The 20,342-nt window shown below is 33.4% G+C and overlaps 4 protein-coding genes across 4 annotated transcripts; 2 read left to right on the plus strand and 2 right to left on the minus strand.

Annotated features, from left to right (window-relative positions):
- Positions 1-561: 561 nt before the first annotated feature.
- On the plus strand, positions 562-7,467 carry LOC146944511 (uncharacterized). Its single transcript, XM_085742884.1, has 9 exons — positions 562-882; positions 1,022-1,083; positions 2,127-2,181; positions 3,660-3,758; positions 3,945-4,031; positions 5,480-5,596; positions 6,621-6,713; positions 6,905-6,935; positions 7,058-7,467. The coding sequence occupies exons 1-9, from the start codon at positions 787-789 to the stop codon at positions 7,240-7,242; spliced, it is 825 nt and encodes a 274-aa protein (XP_085599010.1). The 5' UTR covers positions 562-786; the 3' UTR covers positions 7,243-7,467.
- A 2,033-nt stretch (positions 7,468-9,500) lies between these two features.
- On the minus strand, positions 9,501-10,265 carry LOC146944512 (uncharacterized). The gene has a single exon (XM_085747964.1). The coding sequence runs from the start codon at positions 10,263-10,265 to the stop codon at positions 9,501-9,503; it is 765 nt and encodes a 254-aa protein (XP_085604090.1).
- A 3,809-nt stretch (positions 10,266-14,074) lies between these two features.
- On the plus strand, positions 14,075-14,729 carry LOC146944513 (RING zinc finger protein). Its single transcript, XM_085742889.1, has one exon. It carries the CDS (start codon positions 14,100-14,102, stop codon positions 14,580-14,582), a length of 483 nt encoding a protein of 160 aa, XP_085599015.1. The 5' UTR covers positions 14,075-14,099; the 3' UTR covers positions 14,583-14,729.
- Positions 14,730-16,198: 1,469 nt separating this feature from the next.
- Positions 16,199-20,162, minus strand: GB1 (GTP-binding protein 1). Its single transcript, XM_085742888.1, has 7 exons — positions 20,003-20,162; positions 18,812-19,023; positions 18,571-18,711; positions 17,814-17,922; positions 17,606-17,667; positions 17,370-17,473; positions 16,199-16,948 (listed from the first exon to the last, which is right to left on the minus strand). The coding sequence occupies exons 2-7, from the start codon at positions 18,902-18,904 to the stop codon at positions 16,840-16,842; spliced, it is 618 nt and encodes a 205-aa protein (XP_085599014.1). The 5' UTR covers positions 18,905-19,023; positions 20,003-20,162; the 3' UTR covers positions 16,199-16,839.
- Positions 20,163-20,342: the final 180 nt, after the last annotated feature.

Below are 20,342 nucleotides of genomic sequence, written 5' to 3' on the forward strand. Positions count from 1 at the left end.
TTTCTTCAATAAACAATGTCATTAAATTTATATGTTATGTTACGGCACCAGGGTCGATGTCATGGAAATATTTTAATATTGTACAGTACAAACGTTTGTGGCAATTAATATTATGAATTGAATTATACTATTATTTCTATTCAACTAAACTATTTACATACATATTAGCGCTTTATTTGTTCATCCGTATGACCCGTGCGTTAACACGGGTCAATGGTCTAGTGTTGTAATCTACACTAAAACAGATTAAATAATAGGTAGGTCTTATAAAAAAAAAAATCCAAAGTAAAAAAAGTTGGGTGTAAATAAAATACCTAAGTTTTCTTTAACTTTGTGATTAATTGATTAATAGCTAAGTTTGCATTTTTTTGTCAAAAAAAAAAAAAGAAGCTAAGTTTGCATTTTTTTGAGAGTAAGTATCCAAATCCAATATCCATTCCAAGTACGTCGGTTCAGGGCACATGTTATGTTCGAGTGAAACCAACGCGTATAACCAAATGAAATTACACTCCTACCCTTTCCGATCTTCTTCATCTTCTTCTTCTCCGAATCTCTGTTCTCAACAAACAAACATTTTCATATCATAAAACAACCTTAATCAATGTCGTATCCTAAAACATAAACCTTAAATAAAAACTGCATTTTTTTTTCAGTTGAAGATAGAAAGAGAAAATTTCAAACCTGGCAAATCTTGGAGGATTAAGGGCTCGTTCTTCATTGAAGCAACCTTCCCTTGATTTAACCGACGAAGACGAAGAGTGTCGTCCTTGGCGTCGAAGATTCACCATGGCTTTTTCCTGGGCTTCTGCCTTCAGGATCACTCTTCTTCTTCTCCTTCTTCTTGCTGTTATTGTCGCTTGTTTCACTCTTCCTATTGAAAAGGTTTGCTTTTTCTCTTACCCCTTTTGGATTTTCTATTCGATTTTGATTCTGGGTCGTTGAGATTTTTAGATCAAATTTATTGATTATTTTATAGCCCTTATTGATACTTTGATGTTTTTCATGTTTTTTCGGTGTGTAGATTATGAAGGACTTTCTACTATGGGTTGATCGTGATCTTGGGGCATGGGGGCCACTTGTTTTGTAAGTCAGTTTTCAGTTTTTTAGCTCTAAAATTGACATATTGTCGGAGATTTTGGTGTTTCATAGTTGTGAGACCTTGTTTCAATCTGTGTAGTTATAAATAATTGTAATTGGTAGAATTATTTGCGAAGACTAGATGGGATAGGATTAGAAATTACTACATTAGAGAGTTGGGGTAACATCTAGAGTAGAAAAGGTGGTCCAAACTAGGCTTAGGTTGTTTAGGCATGTAGAGAGAAGACCTGTAGATGCTTTAGTAAGGAGCGTATATCAGATGGAGGATAATTAGATCACTAGAGAGGCAAAGGAAGACATAGGAAAACTATTAAGAAAGATCTAGAGATGAATGAATTGGATAGAAAATGGTATATGATAAAACATTATGGCGTTGTTTGATCCGTGTATCCGACCCCACTTAGTGGGATAAGGCCTGATTGTTGTTGTTGTTGTTGTTGTATATAGTTGTGAGACCTTGTTTCAATTTGTGAAGTTTAGTATAATTGCAATTGATGGAGTTTTTTGTGAAGAGGAAATATTGTGTGGCGGCGTAACTTACTAGCTTGGTTGAAATATGTGTTGCTAGAGCTCTGATACTGTTCCGTAGCTAACATAAGGATGTTGTAGTTCTAACATCATTTAGGTTTTATGGTAGTGCTGAAAAACAATGCGATTTTTGACGTGGTTAAGCTGGCTAGGTGAAGGATGACATTTTTATTTTTTGTTTGTTATATCTTGTTTCTTTTCTATTGATAAGTGTGATGATTCAATCTTCAATTTGTTAGGGAGATATTCTTTTCTGCTGTATACTTGAAGTAGAGTTATTGGTTTGTATGAATGTTGAGTTGAGCGTTCTTTAGATTGTAAGGTCCTTGTCATGTGTGTTGATACTTGATTGTATTGTTCCAAATTTGGAAAGGCTTTTGTAGGTTTTCTTTTTTGGAAAAAAGTAGGAGGAGTGTAACATATTGATCTTAATTGTGGTTCTTTGGGTTATGTGACCAGTTGGCACAATTCATAACTCAATATTTTTTGGTGGTTTTCAGGGCTGTTGCTTACATTCCTTTGACTGTCTTGGCAGTTCCAGCTTCAGTTCTTACTGTAAGAACTAAGAACTATTGTTACTTTGGCGTTTCTTGCAAAAGTTGTTTATTTTTTGTGAAAAATATTCTCAAGTACCAGCATAAATTGTTTATATCCGCTGCCTACAATGTTGCTTTGGATTGTTAGATAATTGTATTGTATCTTCTTTAGGTTTTTTTAAGTTCAAAACTGAATTCATCATGGGTTATCATATAGAAACGGGTATCTATAGTGATAAAATTAGTAGACACAACTATTTATTTATAACAATCTCTATACCGTTATCTCAGAACAGAGAATGAGTTATTTTACAATATAACAAATTAGGAAATAAAACATAAGATAAGGAAAGAGATAGTCTACTGTTACAAGGCTATTCCTATCCAAGAAATTCTAGAGTCTTGGTCGCTTCCTTCCAAGAATTAGAGATCTTGGTCACTCCCTCTCATAACCACTCAATAAATATCCGATCCCAAATAAACAATTCCCTATTTATTCAATTACCATTTGATAAAATTACTGCCGCCTAATAACATTATACTGTCTGATTGGTTCAGACCATTCACTTGGAACCTCTAGGCTGCCTCTCGTAATGTTTACTAATATGTGGTCTAACATCACGTTGCTGAGATATGGCACCCTTCCAAGGTGAGGGTTCGGAGTACTAACCTGCTCTCTGCCACCATTCTTACCTGTCCCTAATCCTCGTCATAGGGTATTATGGACTTACAATTTATCCCTGTCCCTGTTTTCTGGCTTTTCACAGATTTCTCTGGGCCCCTGAAATTGTCAAAAGAAGTATGAAAAATAAATAACATTAACAACTATAACTGAAACTATGACAGACAATAACACTTATCGGTCCTGAAATCTACCACTGACATTTCTAAACTATCAATAGATACAAAAAGTACTTGTTGTTCCAATAATGTCTGGTTCTTATCACATGGAACTCAATGTCATTCGGATTTAAATGCTACATGTGCTTTATCTATTCCATCAAAGCATGCTGTCGTTTAAATAATGAGAACAGAGAGGGAATGAATGTGTAGTTCTACATTATTTCTGCTATCATTACTTCTGCTGAAGCAGATGGTCGCTGGACAACATGAATGAACAATGCAGAGCTACCATCCCTTGTATTAACTTTAACTATAAGTTCTAAAAAGTCAATCATTTTCTTCAATGGTTGAACTTTGATATTTGTATTCAGTTTGTAACTCAGGATAAAGGAAGCATGCATCAATGATGCTAGCAAAATAAGTAATCAGAGAGATGATTTCCTTATGCAAGGACTTGCATTTTGTCATTCTATATAGATTTTGTGATTTTCTTCATGTTACGACTTTTTGATATCGTTATTTTCGGTTTTCACCCTTCTATTCGTTTCACACTTCTATTTTCCATCTCTATTACAATGCATTTTGAATAAGAAAGCTTTTAAAAGCAAAGTAAATTCAAGTCTCTTTACTAGTTTCACTGTACTCTCTTTTCAGCTTGGTGGTGGTTATCTTTTTGGGCTTCCAGTTGGCTTTGTTGCCGACTCTATAGGTGCAACTGTTGGTGCAGGAGCTGCATTTCTTCTCGGTAGAACAGTAAGTTTTCAGGCATAACATTTACGATTTTTGTCAAAATAATACAAAGTTTTGTCCCACTACTTGCTGCTGAATAGCTAAATGATAGGTTTTTCTTGATTAAAACAGGGTGGTCTTCATTATATAACGGTATTGTTATTTGTGTCCTGTGAGGTTACTTATTTAAATTGTTGTCAAATTCTACAGATTGGAAGACCGTTTGTTGTTTCTAGGTTGAAGGATTATCCAAAATTTAAATCAGTGGCAATTGCAATACGGAGATCTGGCTTTAAGGTTTGTAGACTTCTTATTGGTTAATTTTCTCAAGTCTTTTGGTGTTCCATTTCAAATTTAGTCTTGATTTTACCTTGTACATAGGATCCTTGTTTCCAAACTCAGAACTCTAAACCGTTTTTGTGAATTTGGTGTATAATTAAGGGTTAAATATGTTTTTAGTCCCTACAAAATCGCAAGCTTTCAAGTTTTAGCCCCTGTTAAATTTTAATGGTAAGTTTAGTCCTCCATAATATTGCAGTTTGTAAGAATGGTACCTATTTTGAAAACTTTTTGCAAAACTGGATACTTTTAGTCCTCAAAATAGTCCTTATAAAATGCAAATAGGGACTAAATGTGAATAATTTTTTTTTGGGACTAAACTTGAAAGCTCATGATTTTGTAGGGACTATAGACATATTTAACCCTATAATTAAAGTAGTATTGTTTAATGGCCTGTTAAAATAAAAACTAAGCATAAGCCGCTTGGTGGTGTCACCTAAGAACCCGCTTGTGACAAAAAAAAAAATCGTTAAAAAATCACTTCTTGAAACAAAATATTCACTTTTAGAAGTTTTCATCCGTTACGAATTTTCAAAAATAAAAACAAATTAAAAACTGCTTCAAATGAGAAACTGTGTCTAGTAGCTTCTCCAGAAAATCATTTTTGATAACTGATTTTTTATAAAAAATAGTTTTTCATTTTGGTAATCAAACACGAAACAACCTTTTTTTTTAATAAAAAAATCTCTAAATTATTGAGTATCAAAATCAATTTTTTTATAATCCACAACTAACGGGATCTAAATGGACCATTGATTGGCAATTAAACTAACAAAAAACCGTGATCGGATGTTAAATTAGCAAGAATACTTTCTATTAAAGGGCATGTAGGTATGTTGGTTAATGTTACTGAGGTTCACCTAAACCAGAAATTATCTGTGGTGTCCCTTCTTTGGTGGCAGCACCATGCAGTGTATAATTTGTTTGATCGTGCATGCCCTCATTCTGGTGTGCTGTAGACCACTGCACAAAATTATACTATATTTTATTTGGTCATAATTATTACTCAAGTTATAGATCTTAATTGTTAATATTTATTTATTGTTTAGTGGAACTATATATCTATTAGTCATAAGGATCCTTTGGGGGAGTAATTATAACATGCATCTGATTTGAGGCAACATAATCCAACCTTTATCTTATCCAGCTATATGGTTTGGGGATTAGAATGTATAGATGTTAAATAAGAGATTGTGTCTTTTCCCTAGGTTTTATAAAACTATTTATCCCTATTACACTGCCAATGGCTTATTTTGTGACATTTTATTGACGTTGCTTAAGTCTATTATTGTGATATTTCTTTTCTTCATTTTGTTTGTACATGACTTGGTATAATAATATTCCTATCAGTTATTTTTTATCATATGATATTTTTTCTTTCAAAATTTCCTTATTTGTCCTTACAGATTGTATTACTGCTTCGGCTTGTTCCGCTGCTACCATTTAACATGTTAAATTATCTCTTGTCGGTGACTCCTGTTTCACTTGTGGAATACATGCTGGCTTCCTGGTTAGGAATGATGGTATACTCTTCTCCCTTGAACAATTATATATCCGAGAATTCTCCAAATGATAAACTTCTATTGTGCTTTATGATTTCTAGGTCATTTATACCTGATTGGATTTCTTTTAGCAATCAATCGTGCTAGCTGTTTACTAAAAGATGCATAGGATTAGTTATGATCTTGAAACCTTTGAAAGCTATCTTGAAATCTCTTATATCTATCGGAGTTGTTCCTTTCATTTTGTACCTAAATAAAAAAGAGCCAGTGTCGCATAAAAAACACATTACACATATTTCATGGATGTGCATGTCATGGTTGTGAAATCTTGAATTTTAAGATTAATCATGAATTTTAAGATTAATTACTCAAATGTCAAAAATAGCATAGATGCTTCTTCTGCATAACAATAAATTGAATTTCATTCTAAATTTATCATCATGTAACCCAGAGTTCAAACTCCGAACTATTAACGCAAATTATGGTTTGAGTTATATAGTCAAATGACTTGAATTGTGAACAAACATATTACAACTTTCTAATATCTAATCAATATAATTGTGATTTGAATTGTCAAATCATGCAATTTGAACTATAAATTACAAATGCATATTGTGAAATGTTTTGGATTTTGCTTTACGATGGGAGCCATAAAATATAGATGAATTCCACCTATTGCCAATCCGTTATTGATATGACTGTGGCATATTTTTTAGGCAGATAGATGGTACATAACATTCAATTAGCTTTTGCAAGGAAGTGCATTTATTGTTGGTATATATGATTGTGTGTCGGTTGAATTTAAGTTGGGTTTGAAGAAGCGCTTTAACTTCTCTGTGTGAATAAATCTATATGAAGAGTAGAAATACAACCATAAAATTCTTATTTCTTAGTGTGCCTATCTGTCATTATTCTTGTTGCATATTTGGGTTTGACTCTAGAAATCATCTAGTTTGCACTGTAAACCACCGTCCATATGTTTTTACAGCTCACTAGCATACCAATTACAGCAATATGTTAATACCTGATACTGTTATTATTGCAGCCAATAACGCTGGCACTTGTATATGTTGGAACAACTCTTAAGGATCTTTCTGACGTAACACATGGTTGGAACGAATTCTCGAAGTCGCGTTGGGTATGAGATACTATTGTTGAATTTCTTATATTTATGTCTTTCAAGTACTATATTTTACCTTATACTTACTGATGAACATCTAAGATGTTTTAGAAACATTCTTTCAATTTTCTTAATCAGATCAATTAGGTGCTTGTTTATCTTCAGTAGATATGAATCATGATACACATTTCTTTCTCTTGCTGATGCAGGCATTTATCATTATTGGTCTCATAGTATCAGGTAATTTACATTGTTTTTCATATTTGTCATTTTGAATTTATGTTTTAATATACTGTGTTTCATTAGCTACAAGTATAATTAAGCATTAATTTAAGTTCTCGGTTATTTTGGGTTATGTGCAGTGGTTCTTATGATATGTGTTACTAAAGTTGCCAAGTCTGCTTTGGATAAAGCCTTGGCCGAAAACGAAGATATTGATGGGGTTACATCCTCACCGGAGTTACCAATTGTTGCCGAACCACCATCAGATCTGAACCAACCACTCATAATTAAGATAGATTCTACTGAAGACAATCATGAAAAGTAAATTCATTTTTGTGTAAATTCTTTCTTCCTCTCCTCATAGTTGATGTTTTTTCTTTCATTGATGCTCGAGATAGTTACCAGCTCCACCTATTTATTTGTGATTTGTACAGTTCCTACATTAGAAATATAGTTTGTGACAGGAGTTTTTAATCCTACAACCAAGATTACATTATTGACTATGTCGAAGGAGTTCATGATATTATGAACGATTCCTGATTCTCTTAAATCATTTTGTACTTTCCACACTGGTGTTTCCGTTCCTTTTTATAAGCATCTCTCTGTCGTGCAGCCATATCCGAACTGTTAATTTGTGCTGCACTGTTCAACATAGTTTTTCATTTGAATATGAGGGTTTCTCAGCAACTCTGAAATGTAGGAATTCCATCTATTTGGCCATTTAGGCTTAGAATATACTAATTATGCAATTAGGAGAATCTCAGCTATTATTGTTGCAATATCATTAGGTCTAAATGTATGATAGTATATGGTTGTTTCTACTAATGTAGTCTAGAGTAGAGATATCACATTTTGTCAACCAAAGTTCTGTAATAGATATGAATCATCTCCTTCATTTTTCTCTAATTCTCTCTCCTAATTGTCCATAACTCTTAAACTCATTCTGTAAGGGATATAAATCATCTCATTCACTGTTCTCTTGTTCTCTCTCTCTCCCCCTAATTGTCTATATCTATCTTAAACTTACCCGTTCTCTAAATTAAAAAGTAAAAATATAATCAAGAGAGAGAGAGTTTTTCTTTGAAGAAGCTAAATAGTCCACTTAAGTTGACATTGGGAAAAATCAAATTTGAGACCTTGAGGAGGAGCATACTCCAAGATCTCAAGTCAACACCATCAGACCAACCCACGTGGGTTAGATATAGAGTTAGAAGAGAAAATGACAGAAAAATGAATGAGAAGATCCGAATTGTTCTCCAAGTAGTGTGTCAAGTGAAAATGAAAATAAAATAAAGAATCACATGGCTTCTTTAGAGGGCCAATTAAATGATCTTTTAACCTTATTTATTTATTTGTTTTGATAACTGATACTACAGCAACAACAACAACCAAGCCTTATCCCACTAAGTGGGGTCGGCTACATGGATCAAATGACGTCATAGTGTTCTATCAAAAACCATATTTGGATCCAACCCTCTAAATCTTTTCTAATGGTTTCTCGAATGGTTTTCTTAGGTCTTCATCTACCTTTTTTAACCTGACTCTCCTCCACTTGATCTACTCTTCTTACAACGGCATCTACGGGTCTTCTCTCTAAATGTCCAAACCATCTAAGCCTATTTTCTACCAACTTTTTTACTATAGGTGCTACCCCCACTCCCTCTCTAATGGTGTCATTCCTAATCCTATCATGTCTAGTCTTACCACTCATCCATCCCAACATCCTCATCTCCGCTACACTTAATTTACTCTCGTGTTGGCTCTTAACCGCCCAACACTCCGTACCATACAACATTGTCGGTCTAACTGCTGTCCGATATAACTTTCCTTTCAGCTTAAGTGGTACTTTCTTATCGCACAAAACACCTGAGGCTCTTCTCCATTTCAACCACCCAGCTTGAATACGATGATATACATCAGCTTCTATTTCTCCGTCATTTTGTACTATGGACCCAAGATATTTAAACCGTGTAACTTGGGGTATGATATGATCTCCAACTTTCACCTCCAAGGTAGACCGACTTCTACTTTTGCTGAAGTTACATTCCATATACTCTGTCTTGCTTCTACTCAGGCGGAAGCCATACGCTTCTAAGGCTTGCCTCCAGGTCTCTAGCCTCCCATTTAACTCCTCCCTCGACTCACCAAGCAAGACTACATCATCTGCAAAAAGCATACATCTCGGTGCTAACTATTGGATGTGTTCCGTCAGTACATCCAAAACTAAAGTAAAAAGATAAGGACTTAGGGTTGACACTAGTCGAAGCTCCCTCATACATATCTTGCGTCCTGAGTCCTCACACTAGTCGAAGCTCCCTCATAGATATCCTGGATAGCTCTAATATAGGCAATCTTCACCCCTTTCCTCTCCAGGGCTTTCCACAAAATCTCTCTAGGTACTCTATCATACGCCTTCTCCAAATCAATGAAAACTAAGTGTAAGTCTTTTTTATCCGTCCGATATCGCTCCATCACGCGTCGAAGTAAGTAGATCGCTTCCATAGTCAACCTCCTAGGCATAAAACCAAATTGGTTATCCGTAACGTGAGTCTCTTTTCTTAGTCTTCGCTCAATCACCCTTTCCTATAACTTAATGGTATGACTCATTAGCTTAATTCCCCTATAATTTGCGCAATGTTGTATATCCCCCTTGTTCTTATAGATTGGAATTAAGGTGCTTCTTCTCCACTCGTCTGACATTTTCTTCGTCCTCATAATCTCGTTGAAAAGTTTTGTGAGCCACACAATTCCTCTATCGCCAAGACTTTTCCACACTTCGATAGGTATGTTGTCCGGCCCAACTGCATTGCCATTACTCATCCTTTTCAACGCTTCTTTCACCTCGTGCTCCTGAATCCGACGATAATAGTTATAGTTCCAGTCCTCCTCTCTGATGTGTAATCTGTTAGAGTCTGGTAAGATCTCATATCCTTCATTAAATAAGTTGTGGAAATACTTCTTCCATCTATCCTTAATATCTCTTTCTTGAACCAAAACTCTACCCTCTTCATCCTTAATACACTTCACTTGGTCCAGGTCTTTTGTCTTTCGTTCTCGTCCCTTCGCAAACTTGTATATAGATTTCTCCCCCTCCTTGGTACCTAAAGATTGGTATAATCCTTCAAATGCTTGAGTTCTCGTTTCGCTCACCGCCTTCTTAGCCTCTTTCCTAGCTATCTTATATTTCTCCCAAGTTTCGGCATTTTTACACTTAGACCAATCTTTAAAACAATCTCTCTTGATCCGAAATTTACTCTGAACGCTCATTCCACCACCAAGATTCTTTACCCCTAGGTCCAAAACCTCTAGATTCTTCCAACGTCTCTTTTGCCACCTTCTTAATCTCATGAGTCATTCTCTCCCACATATCCTTTAAACAAAATTTATGCAAGAATGAATTGTCATACGGCTTAATAGCAGTTTTGGCCCCCTATGTTTCAAGAAGTTGCGATTTTGGCCCCCTAACTAAAATAATTCGATTTTGGTCCCCTATGTTTTGCCCCCTTTGCACTTTTGACCCCCTAGGCCAATTTTGACCAAGTCAATGCTGACGTGGTGCCATGTGTGCAATTTTTTTATTTTTTTAATTATTAAAAAAATAAAATAAATAAATAAAATACTATTTTTTTAATTAAAAAATAAAAAAAATACTTTTTAAAAAAAAAATTAATTAAAAAAATATAAAAATTACACACGTGGCGCCACGTCAGCATTGACTTGGTCAAAATTGGCCTAAAGGGCCAAAAGTGCAAAGGGGGCAAAACATAGGGGGCCAAAATCGAATTATTTTAGTTAGGGAGCCAAAGTCGCAACTTCTTAAAACATAGGGGACCAAAACTACTATTAAGCCTTGTCATACTATAGAAGTATATGATACAATAATTGTACTCTTTGAAAGTGACTTGTCAATTTGCCTTGTACCAAGTTGCATACATACATGTGGCACTGTTCATTCACATGATCTTTCATTATTTATAGTGTTGTCACCAACCATGACATCACAGGAAATAACTAACCAGTTTGCAGAATGAAGTTTTTGTTTACATATATAGGTGCCTAAGTTTCAACCCTACACCATTTTGGGACTTTTATCCTGGCTAGTTGTTCTACTGTCATAGAAAAATAGTGTCATAAAAATTCCTTTTCTCTGATAAATCTTGCATATCTGGCATGATCACAATATTATTTATGTGTGAGTGCTTAATAGTTTTAAATGATTGTGACCATATAAGTTTTTCTTCGAAGTAACTACTCATTTCCAATATTATTTCATTTGTGATCAGCACTTTTACATGAAAATCCCACCGGATGATATGTAATTCTTGGAGTTGGATTTAAAGGATGAAAATAAATTAAATAATTCAATAAATAATGTGTGTAATATTTTCATTTGAACTCATTGAAGTGGCTTAAAAACAGCAGTAAAAAAATAAAGTGGCTTGGTATCCGGATTAAGGTGTGATTTATTTATTATTCTTTTAATTTCACACAATATCAATGTTAAGTTTTTATTCAATTTTTTTCCACAATATATATGATTTTAACACATGATAAATCCTGAAAACAAAAAATCAAATGATAAATGTAATATTATATTGAAAATCTGCAAAATTTTAAGAAAAGGGTAGTTGGTAGTGTGAGACAACATTTCCATTGTTACATGTGTAGCAAATATTGTGCAATTGGACCACTGGCCACTAGGTAATTGTCTAAAATGTGGAGTAGGTCACAACAAAAAAGTTGGGTTGTCGTTAGATTTTATAAAAAAAATAATAAAAAATCAATATCCCATTTAAGACCAACTACTTCAAAGAGATTAATATCACAGTTCGCTGAAGGGAATTCAATTAAAGTCAGAATAAAACTATATATGGACTTGCACCAAAAAAAAAAAAAAACTATATATGGACTAACTCAACATAGAAACTATTAACATAAGAAGGATTTGAATCTAAGACTTGAAGAAATACTCTCCAAAGTTTCTACACCCCAAGCCAATTCCTGAGGGTTGGGTAACTTGGGTTGTCGTTAGATGGCTACAAGATTTGTCCTGCCCTGATAGAGAACAGTTTAGTTCACTATGTTTTTTATAGAATAGTAAAATTTCATGTGACACAAGATACATATCATAGCATGTGTGTTTGCATAATTTGCAAATCAGAATAAATATGCATGTCTGTACTTTCCTATGTTCTATGTATATTAATTCACATTCTATGTGTAGTAGCTCACATGGTTAAAGGAAAGAAAAAAAATATATCACATCAGCAATAATAATCTGATTTCATACATTATACATAGTGAAGGTTAAAATCTATATTTTCTGGTCCAATAAGTCCTAATTCAACTGGCAAAATGTCGAAATTGTTAGGTCGGACGCCATGACCGGGGTTCGAACCCCAGTACATCCACTTTGTATGTGTGAGTTTATGATGGTTTTGCCATCTCATCTATCTACCCAAAAAAAAATCTATATTTTCTGGTTATGACTTGGGACACTTGTATCTATTTTAGTTCTCGTATATTAAAATATTATTATTTATCTACATAATCAAATAATTCTTTTCTAACAAGTCGTTTATTGATCTTAAGTGTATAATAACTAGAGGTTATGTTATACACTTATGTATAAGCTATTTTTATAATTAAAGATAAAATAAAGTCTAATTATTTTTGTATAAGTTAATAAATTGTTTTCATAAACTATTATTAAGAGTTTATGGAAATAAGCTACTAATAAACAATTTATAAAAATGTCATAAGTTGTTTTCACAAGTTCTTACAAATAGTTCTCACATTTGTAACTTTCATGGCACCTGTTTAATATTTTTCACTAAAACTAACTATAATGTATAGTCCAAAAAAATTTGGAGCTCAATGCTTACCTTAGAAAATGAAACGCATTTCTTATTGGAGGGGAAAGTGATTTATTTTGAAACTTGAATTGAATAAAAGACGACCCTTGTGATAAAAGGTGAGGCAACACCATATGCTGCGTAATCATGAATCTGTGAATCCCTTATATGGGGTGCCAATGGCATCTTTTCATACCCCAAAGAATCAAAGAAGAATCAATTTTCTTAGGAATTTTTAATTTTTTTGTCATTGCAAGTTAACTTAACTTTTCCACTGTTTTCTTGTGTTGAAATTTGGGGGTTCATAGGGTCCTACCATTTCCTTAATGGAAGGGATAAGAATTATTCTATCATAGTGAAGGAAAGGGTTCTAAAGTGCACGTCTCTACATAATCTGTTTTATTTTCTTTTATGATCACAACAGTAGAAAACACTAACCAACCACTAGGGTGAGCCACAAGAAAGAGTTAAAAAAATTTCAAAATACCAGTTTAATAACTTTTTTGTGTATTTTTCTATAGTATATAAAGGGATTTTACTTTTTTATGCGACTTCTTTCTTTGGTGAAAAATACATTTTAAATAAATTTAAGCTAGAAACATAATAATGCTATAGTGTTGTTGTCATTGAAAATATAAAAATAGCAAAACCCGTCTTTACGCTAGTAGTTGATAAAAAGATTATGTAATCAATTAGGGATTAGGGTTTAGGTTTAGTGGAAAAAGCTAGTCTACTACAACGTAACATACTAATGTTCAAATTCTAACCGAGATATGTTCACATTTCATGTCCAATAGTGTCACAAACATGATTACTTTTCATAGAAGAAACTTATTATAAAACAAAAAATATAACAATATGTATTTCATCATATGACTATGTCATCATAAATTGGATCCATAAGCGCGGTTCTTACATTTCATGTCTTGAACAAGATTACCTTGTATAGATAGAGAACATGTGGAAATTAAATATATATATATATATATATATATATATATATATATATATATATATATGTATATATAATCTAAATTATAGTCATATTTCTTCGTACTAGTATGTCAAATATCATTAAAAAATCTGAAATAAATATTGATAAGGTATGATTGGACGTTATTATCAACAAAAATAAAACAATATGATTGGACGTTTGCTTAAAGAGTTTCATATTATTGGTGCTTAGTTATTGAATTCTTATCATATTAAAACATATTGACAAGTCAAAGAAATCATCTTTATTACAAGGGCATGAATGATTTGATGAAGCTTATATATAGATATAAATAAAGCTTCTATAACACAAACTTTTTGTAGGAAGCTTAAGATGACTAAAAATCAGTTGGAGTCCCTCATGGGGAAAATGAAAGGTTTGAGCCTTCAATCTCTTGGTGGTTGCTTTGATAGCTGCTATGATCAAACTCAAGCCTATGGATTAGGGACAAGGATTTGGAACCTCAGTGATAGGCCAGTGGAGCTACAAATAAGGGTGGGATCAATACTGAAGAAGGTTCATATTTTGAAGCCAGGGTCTTCAAAGAGAGTGAAAAGTAAACGCATATATAAGACATATATGCCTAGTAGAAGTGGAAGCAATAATGTGGGAATGAAGAGTTTGTTGTATTACTATGATGAGACTTGTCACCCTTATATATGGATTCATGATATAGAGGGTGATTCCTTAAGGATGGTAAAGCAACAGTATATTAGCCTTGAAGATTTGAAGATGTCATCTGAGATTAGGATCTTAAGGGATCACCACAGAGGTTGCATTTCTGTTTGTAAGAGAACTAGGCCTGATTTAAGCTGAATTTGAATGTAACTCTAGTCTATCTTGTGTGTATTTTCCTTTAGTAGGTGTGTTTTAAATTGCAGAACATACCTATCCATTGTCATGCTTAATTGTGTTACAATATGAATTTTCTGAGAAATATAATAAAGGCCACATTATATTAAATATTAAAATTACATGCATTAACATTAATTAATTATGTATAACTTTTGACCAATTGATGATGAACATTATATGTTGTTTACATACTGACATATATGCACATCAGGTAAAGAATGGTTTTTCCTTCAAAAAAAGGTAAAGAATGGTTTTATTCTCATTTTTCTCTGAAATCTATGTGGCAGTAACCTCCCTGTTCAAAAGCAATAGATTTTATTTTGATTGTATGTAGACAATCTTGATCTAATCACATTGATATAACATGATGAGCATGCTACAATTTGTAACAATGTGATTAGAGAGATCTATGATTCTAGTTGATAGTTTTCATTGCTCATGTATTATTTAACAAAAACAAAGTCACCTGCTGGGTTGCTACAGATACAATTCCATCCTATAATTGATGCTGTTTTGGAAGACTTGACAATGACTTTCATAACTGCACTTCCTAAATTGCACATATTCAAGGCTATCATAGTAGTGCTTGACAAGTTATCAAAGTATGCTCGCTCATTTCATACTTCTCAAACACCCTACACATGTAATTTTTATAAGATTGTGATTTAGATTATTTGGCTTTTGCCACAAAAATTTTTTTTTTTTTGAAGAAAATGCCACAAATAATTTCTAACCCATCATTTTTAGCAAGGTTTGGTAGGAAGGTAATAAAATCCAAGAGGTCATTAAAAGTTATCACCTTCTGACCCACCTTATCATATCATAATTTTTGCAAATGAATTATAAAGTTCGATGATGAACCCTAAAGTTCAGTTTCTATCTTATTTTAGGCCATGATCTTCCCCATCAATGTATAATTGCACTCTTATAATTAGAGTATTTGTAAACTAACCACCTATTTTAGTGTTGAACTTTACTTCTCTTCAGATTTAGATAATATACTATAAAATAAAAACAAACTAATAAAATTAAAAATAATAAATAAATATACTTGTGAAATAAAATAGAAAAGGCAGATATACGGACGCATTAGTGTTTGTCTTTCCGCTAGTCCGAGTAAAGGTAATTAGAAAAACTGAGAGAGAGATGAAAAATATTCAAGTTTTTTTATTTTATTAAAAAGATGGAAAATATTCAAGTTGTCCATGCTAAATCAATCGTACGCATGCAGCAAGATATTCAAAGGAAAACCCATGGTTACTAGTTAGTGCAGTGGTAAACAAAGTCCATAGATGAAGTGAATTGGGAGGATGCTCTTATTCAATGCCAGTTTTGGAGTTTGTTCATGTAAATGTGGTCCATGGGGTGAGGATAATGTGTTAGTTGTAATATTGAGAGTATCATGTAGTGGGGGGATGTCTAAATATGCCTACATTTGTTGAGGGAAAGTATCCCCCTCCCTCACCCCCCCTGCAACTAGCTTGTGCTTTTGAGAACTTAGTTCTCTTTTACTTTTAAGACTGAATAAATCACCCCATATTTCCATAGAATCTATGTTTTAGGGAAACACAACAAAATAAAGATAAAATTGTAACTGATAATAAATAAAGTTTCAGACTGTTTTTACATTCTGTCCTATAGTTACTCCTTGATGTTGGAAATCAATCTTCTTAACTGTTTTTCCCTCAAGCATACATGGAAATCAATCTTCTTTACTGTAAAAATAATAATCAAACATATGTAGCTCACCTAATCAGACTCCTTTCTCAAAAGTTCAGCTACACCCCAAGTTTAACTACTTCAGAACTTTGTATATTACAGAATACCACATCGCTATATGATATCTGTATGGCAGTGCAGTGTACATATAATGCTACAGAAAGGAAAGTAAATTAAATTTATTCAAATAGGAAATTTAAATCTATAATTGACAAAAGGATGGAAGGAGGCAGAAGCAGAAAACCCTCCAGTCCAAGCACTTGATGGATCGATTATAAAGGGCATGTCTGAAGAAAACTTGCTTTACGTGATACTGGAGACTGAGCCTCGTATGAAACAGCTGAATTACAAAGGCTGACATAATTTCAAGGCTCAGTTTAATGTAGCACCGAGTTGTTTGTCTCCTTTTTCTCAATGACTTCTAATCATGTACTTTCCAATTTGGATATACAAAGCTATAAATGAAAGGAGTAGTCCTTTTAGTTTGATGTCAGGACCTCTAGGCAGGACCTGGACCCATTGCACCTGCCCGCAATCTCAACATTTCAGTCCTCTTGCTTCTCTCCATCACTTCCACAAGCCATTCTGCACTTTCCCTGATCCCCAGCCTGCAACATTTCAAAGGATAAAGTGATGTGAACTAGAAATGTAATACAAAGAATTAGGAAAAAAAATCCCCTAGACTACAGGAGAATAACACAGAACTTCAAGGGTCCTGTGCCCCCTACCAATGCCCAAAGGCCCCAATTGACTCAAATGTTTAGCGGTCCTTTCAACCCCACTTATTATTTATAGGCAACATGTCTTATTTTTCCTATCACTCATTAATTAATAATAACAAACAGACTAACTAACTAATTCCCTCAAGTGACATACATATCAGAATAAAGTTCATTCAGTAAGTACTTCATTATGTACCTTAATGGTTATTTTTTTCTTACATCAGATATCTCGATCCTTATTGAAAATGAAATGGTAATGGATCATCACAGGTTAAGATTTGAAAATTTTATACAACTTCTCACTTACCCATCATATGCGGACACGGCTTCAAACATGTAGACTCTTTCGTCCAGCTTCTTTAAATCTAGATACCGAGCTAGTTCTTCAGATGATACTGCTTCAGGAAGATCCTGCAATAAGAAGAATGTTCAGCATGCAGCCATCACTGTTGATACACACACCAAAGATGGCGAAAAAATAGGATCACAACTAACGAGGAAACCGAACATTTTATAGGACAGGGAGTGAATAGTCACACTCACTTGCTTGTTTGCTAATATCAAAAGAGGGGCTCCTTTGAGATCCTCATGTCGAAGCACCTTTTCTGGTAAACAGATCATTTATTAAATTATCACCGTGCTGTTTAATTTCAACATATATAGTACTATTGCAAACTTGCAACTGCAAGCCAGCTCCTTAAATTAGTATAAATTTAGTTATTTACAAATACTAAAATCAAGTCTCACTAACCAAGTGCAGACTTTGCATCTTCAAATCGTGACGGACAAGATGCGTCTATAACAAATACAACAGCATGTGCCTCTTCATAATATTTCTCCCAGATTGAGCGAAGACCAAGCTGATAAGCGGGGAAATTAAATTAACATTTTATCTTATAATATGAAAAGGGACATAGTGATAGCAAGATGTGCAGAGGTACACAAAATGATACATTCTATTCCTGCTACTACAAGTGTGCAGGCTTATATTTCAGTTAAAAATGAAGTACTGAATCAAATGTTCGTGCATATTGGACTAATTTTGTAAACGCAAAATCTCTTGTAAATTCAAACTTCAGCCATAAAAAGGGTGAAATAGATGGTCCAAATAACATAGTTCGTATGCATATATAAAGTAACAGTTCTTATGGATTGAAGATAAAATAACAAACCTATAATTTAAAATAAAAAAACACACACTAAGCCAATTAGGTTAGTGGAGTAGCCTTCCCAAAGAATTGTTCAGAGAGAAAAACAGTTTCTTGTTCTTTCATTAATTAATTGCATTTTAACTTTATAAAGAAACATAAAAAATAAGACCTCGGGAACTATGTAATGTAGATGTTTATTATATTAGCCATTGAAGTAGAATGAAATGATTTTGACAAGCAGCCCATAAAGCTAGAGTCAATGAACAAAATTACTTTGCCAAGTCAAATTAACAATTCATCCAAATATCATAATTATAGAATTTACAAAGATAAGTATTGACTATCTATTTATGATACCTGGCCGCCCAGGTCCCAGAACACAAGTTTTCTATTTGCCACTTCAATTCGACCAATATTCAATCCCACAGTTGGAACAATTCGATCAGGAGGAAGACCTTCTACGTTTGTGTACACCGACTTTATCTTCTCAAGCAAAGTCTACACAATTATTCATTATATAGCAATTATAAAACAACTCAGAGCCACAAGACAAAGTTCAGTAGTTTCTTAAAAAATAAGGGATTGAAAGATATATTACCGTTTTGCCAGCCTTGTCAATCCCTAAAATGAGTACACGAAGCTCTAACTTGCTGAACATGAACTGCCAAAGTCCATAAAATAACGAAAACATCCTTATCCTGTTTAAGTTAGATCAGCCTTCAAGGATAGAAGAACATGGAGTTCATGCCAAATTACTTGAAAGCTAGAGCCCTATTCATCGGTTCACAATTTCATAAGCATAAAAAACTCCTACAGAAAAAAAAAATAAAATCAGTAACCTTCATTGAATAAGAATGCCTCTAATTAGAAACACAACAATTTCAATTTAAGAGTTACATAGGTTCAATTTAGCAATGCACAAATTTGATCAAAAAACATTATCACCATAAAACAAGTTTTTTTCTCTCAATTTTAGTGTATGTTTGGTTCCACATTTGGAGGAGCCAAAATTGATTCTAGAGGTGTAGAATTGATTTTGTCATGTATGGTTCCTCACTTCCTCTAGAGTAGAATTCATTTTTCCTCCAAAATTGATTCTAGAAATTGTAGCTTCTTATTCAAAAATTGATTTTACACTCAAATATATTGTTCAATTCACTTTTACATAAATGTATCCAACATCAAATCACTTTACATTCAACACACTTTTACAGAATCAATTCACTCAAAATCATTTTTTCTCACATCAAGAACAAACATACGCTTATGTTTGGTTCCACGATTGGAGCATCCAAAACTGACTCTCGAGGTGTAAAATTGATTTTGACATTTTGATTCGTCTCTAGAGTAGAATTGATGTTGCCTCCATAATTGATTCTAATGTGAAGCTAGACATTGTAGCTTTTGATTCTAGAATTGATTTTTCCACTCAAATACATTGTTAAACTCACTTTTACATAATCAATTCACTCAAAATCATTTTTTGTCGAGAACCAAACTAACACTTAAATTTTCAATCAAGAGATTTTTGATTAGCTAGATGCATCGGTGTATCAATTACCCTACGCTAGATCTTAGTGTAATTCATTCAAATATTCACATAACTACCTATACCTACATGCATGATACAAATACTGAAATACGAATATCGAATTTCCATAAACTCCCAATAGAGATATGAAAAACAGTGAAAATAATGAAAAAAAAGGAATCAGAAAGCGGTGCCATCGGAAACAGTGGAAATTCGATAGAATCGATTCAGTTGAAACAGATCAGAGAATTGTGTTACCGGCGGCGACGGTGGCAATGATGGCGGTAGACGGTGGTTGAAGAAAGATCCGATGATTACGGCAGAATCGGATCGGAGGTGTTGTTCGATTTTGTTTCTCGAAGCTCTCTATTTTTCGCAGCGATTAACGTAAGAAAAATAAGTATGAACTTTTTTATTCCTCAAAAAAAAAATTATAAACTTTTTTTTTATTACAAAAGGGCTAAAAGCCCTTATTCGTGCTTTAAAACATATTTTTAATTTTTTTTAATTTTTAGGTGCTTCAAATTAATTTAAGAAAAAATCTTTACACGTAACTAATATTTCGGTTATTAAAAAAAATTAATATTACGGTAAATGT

The sequence above is a fragment of the Medicago sativa genome, chromosome 2, assembly GCF_051527215.1.
Source record: "Medicago sativa cultivar Bolivia chromosome 2, Bolivia_mono, whole genome shotgun sequence".
NCBI classification, from domain to species: Eukaryota; Viridiplantae; Streptophyta; class Magnoliopsida; order Fabales; family Fabaceae; genus Medicago; species Medicago sativa.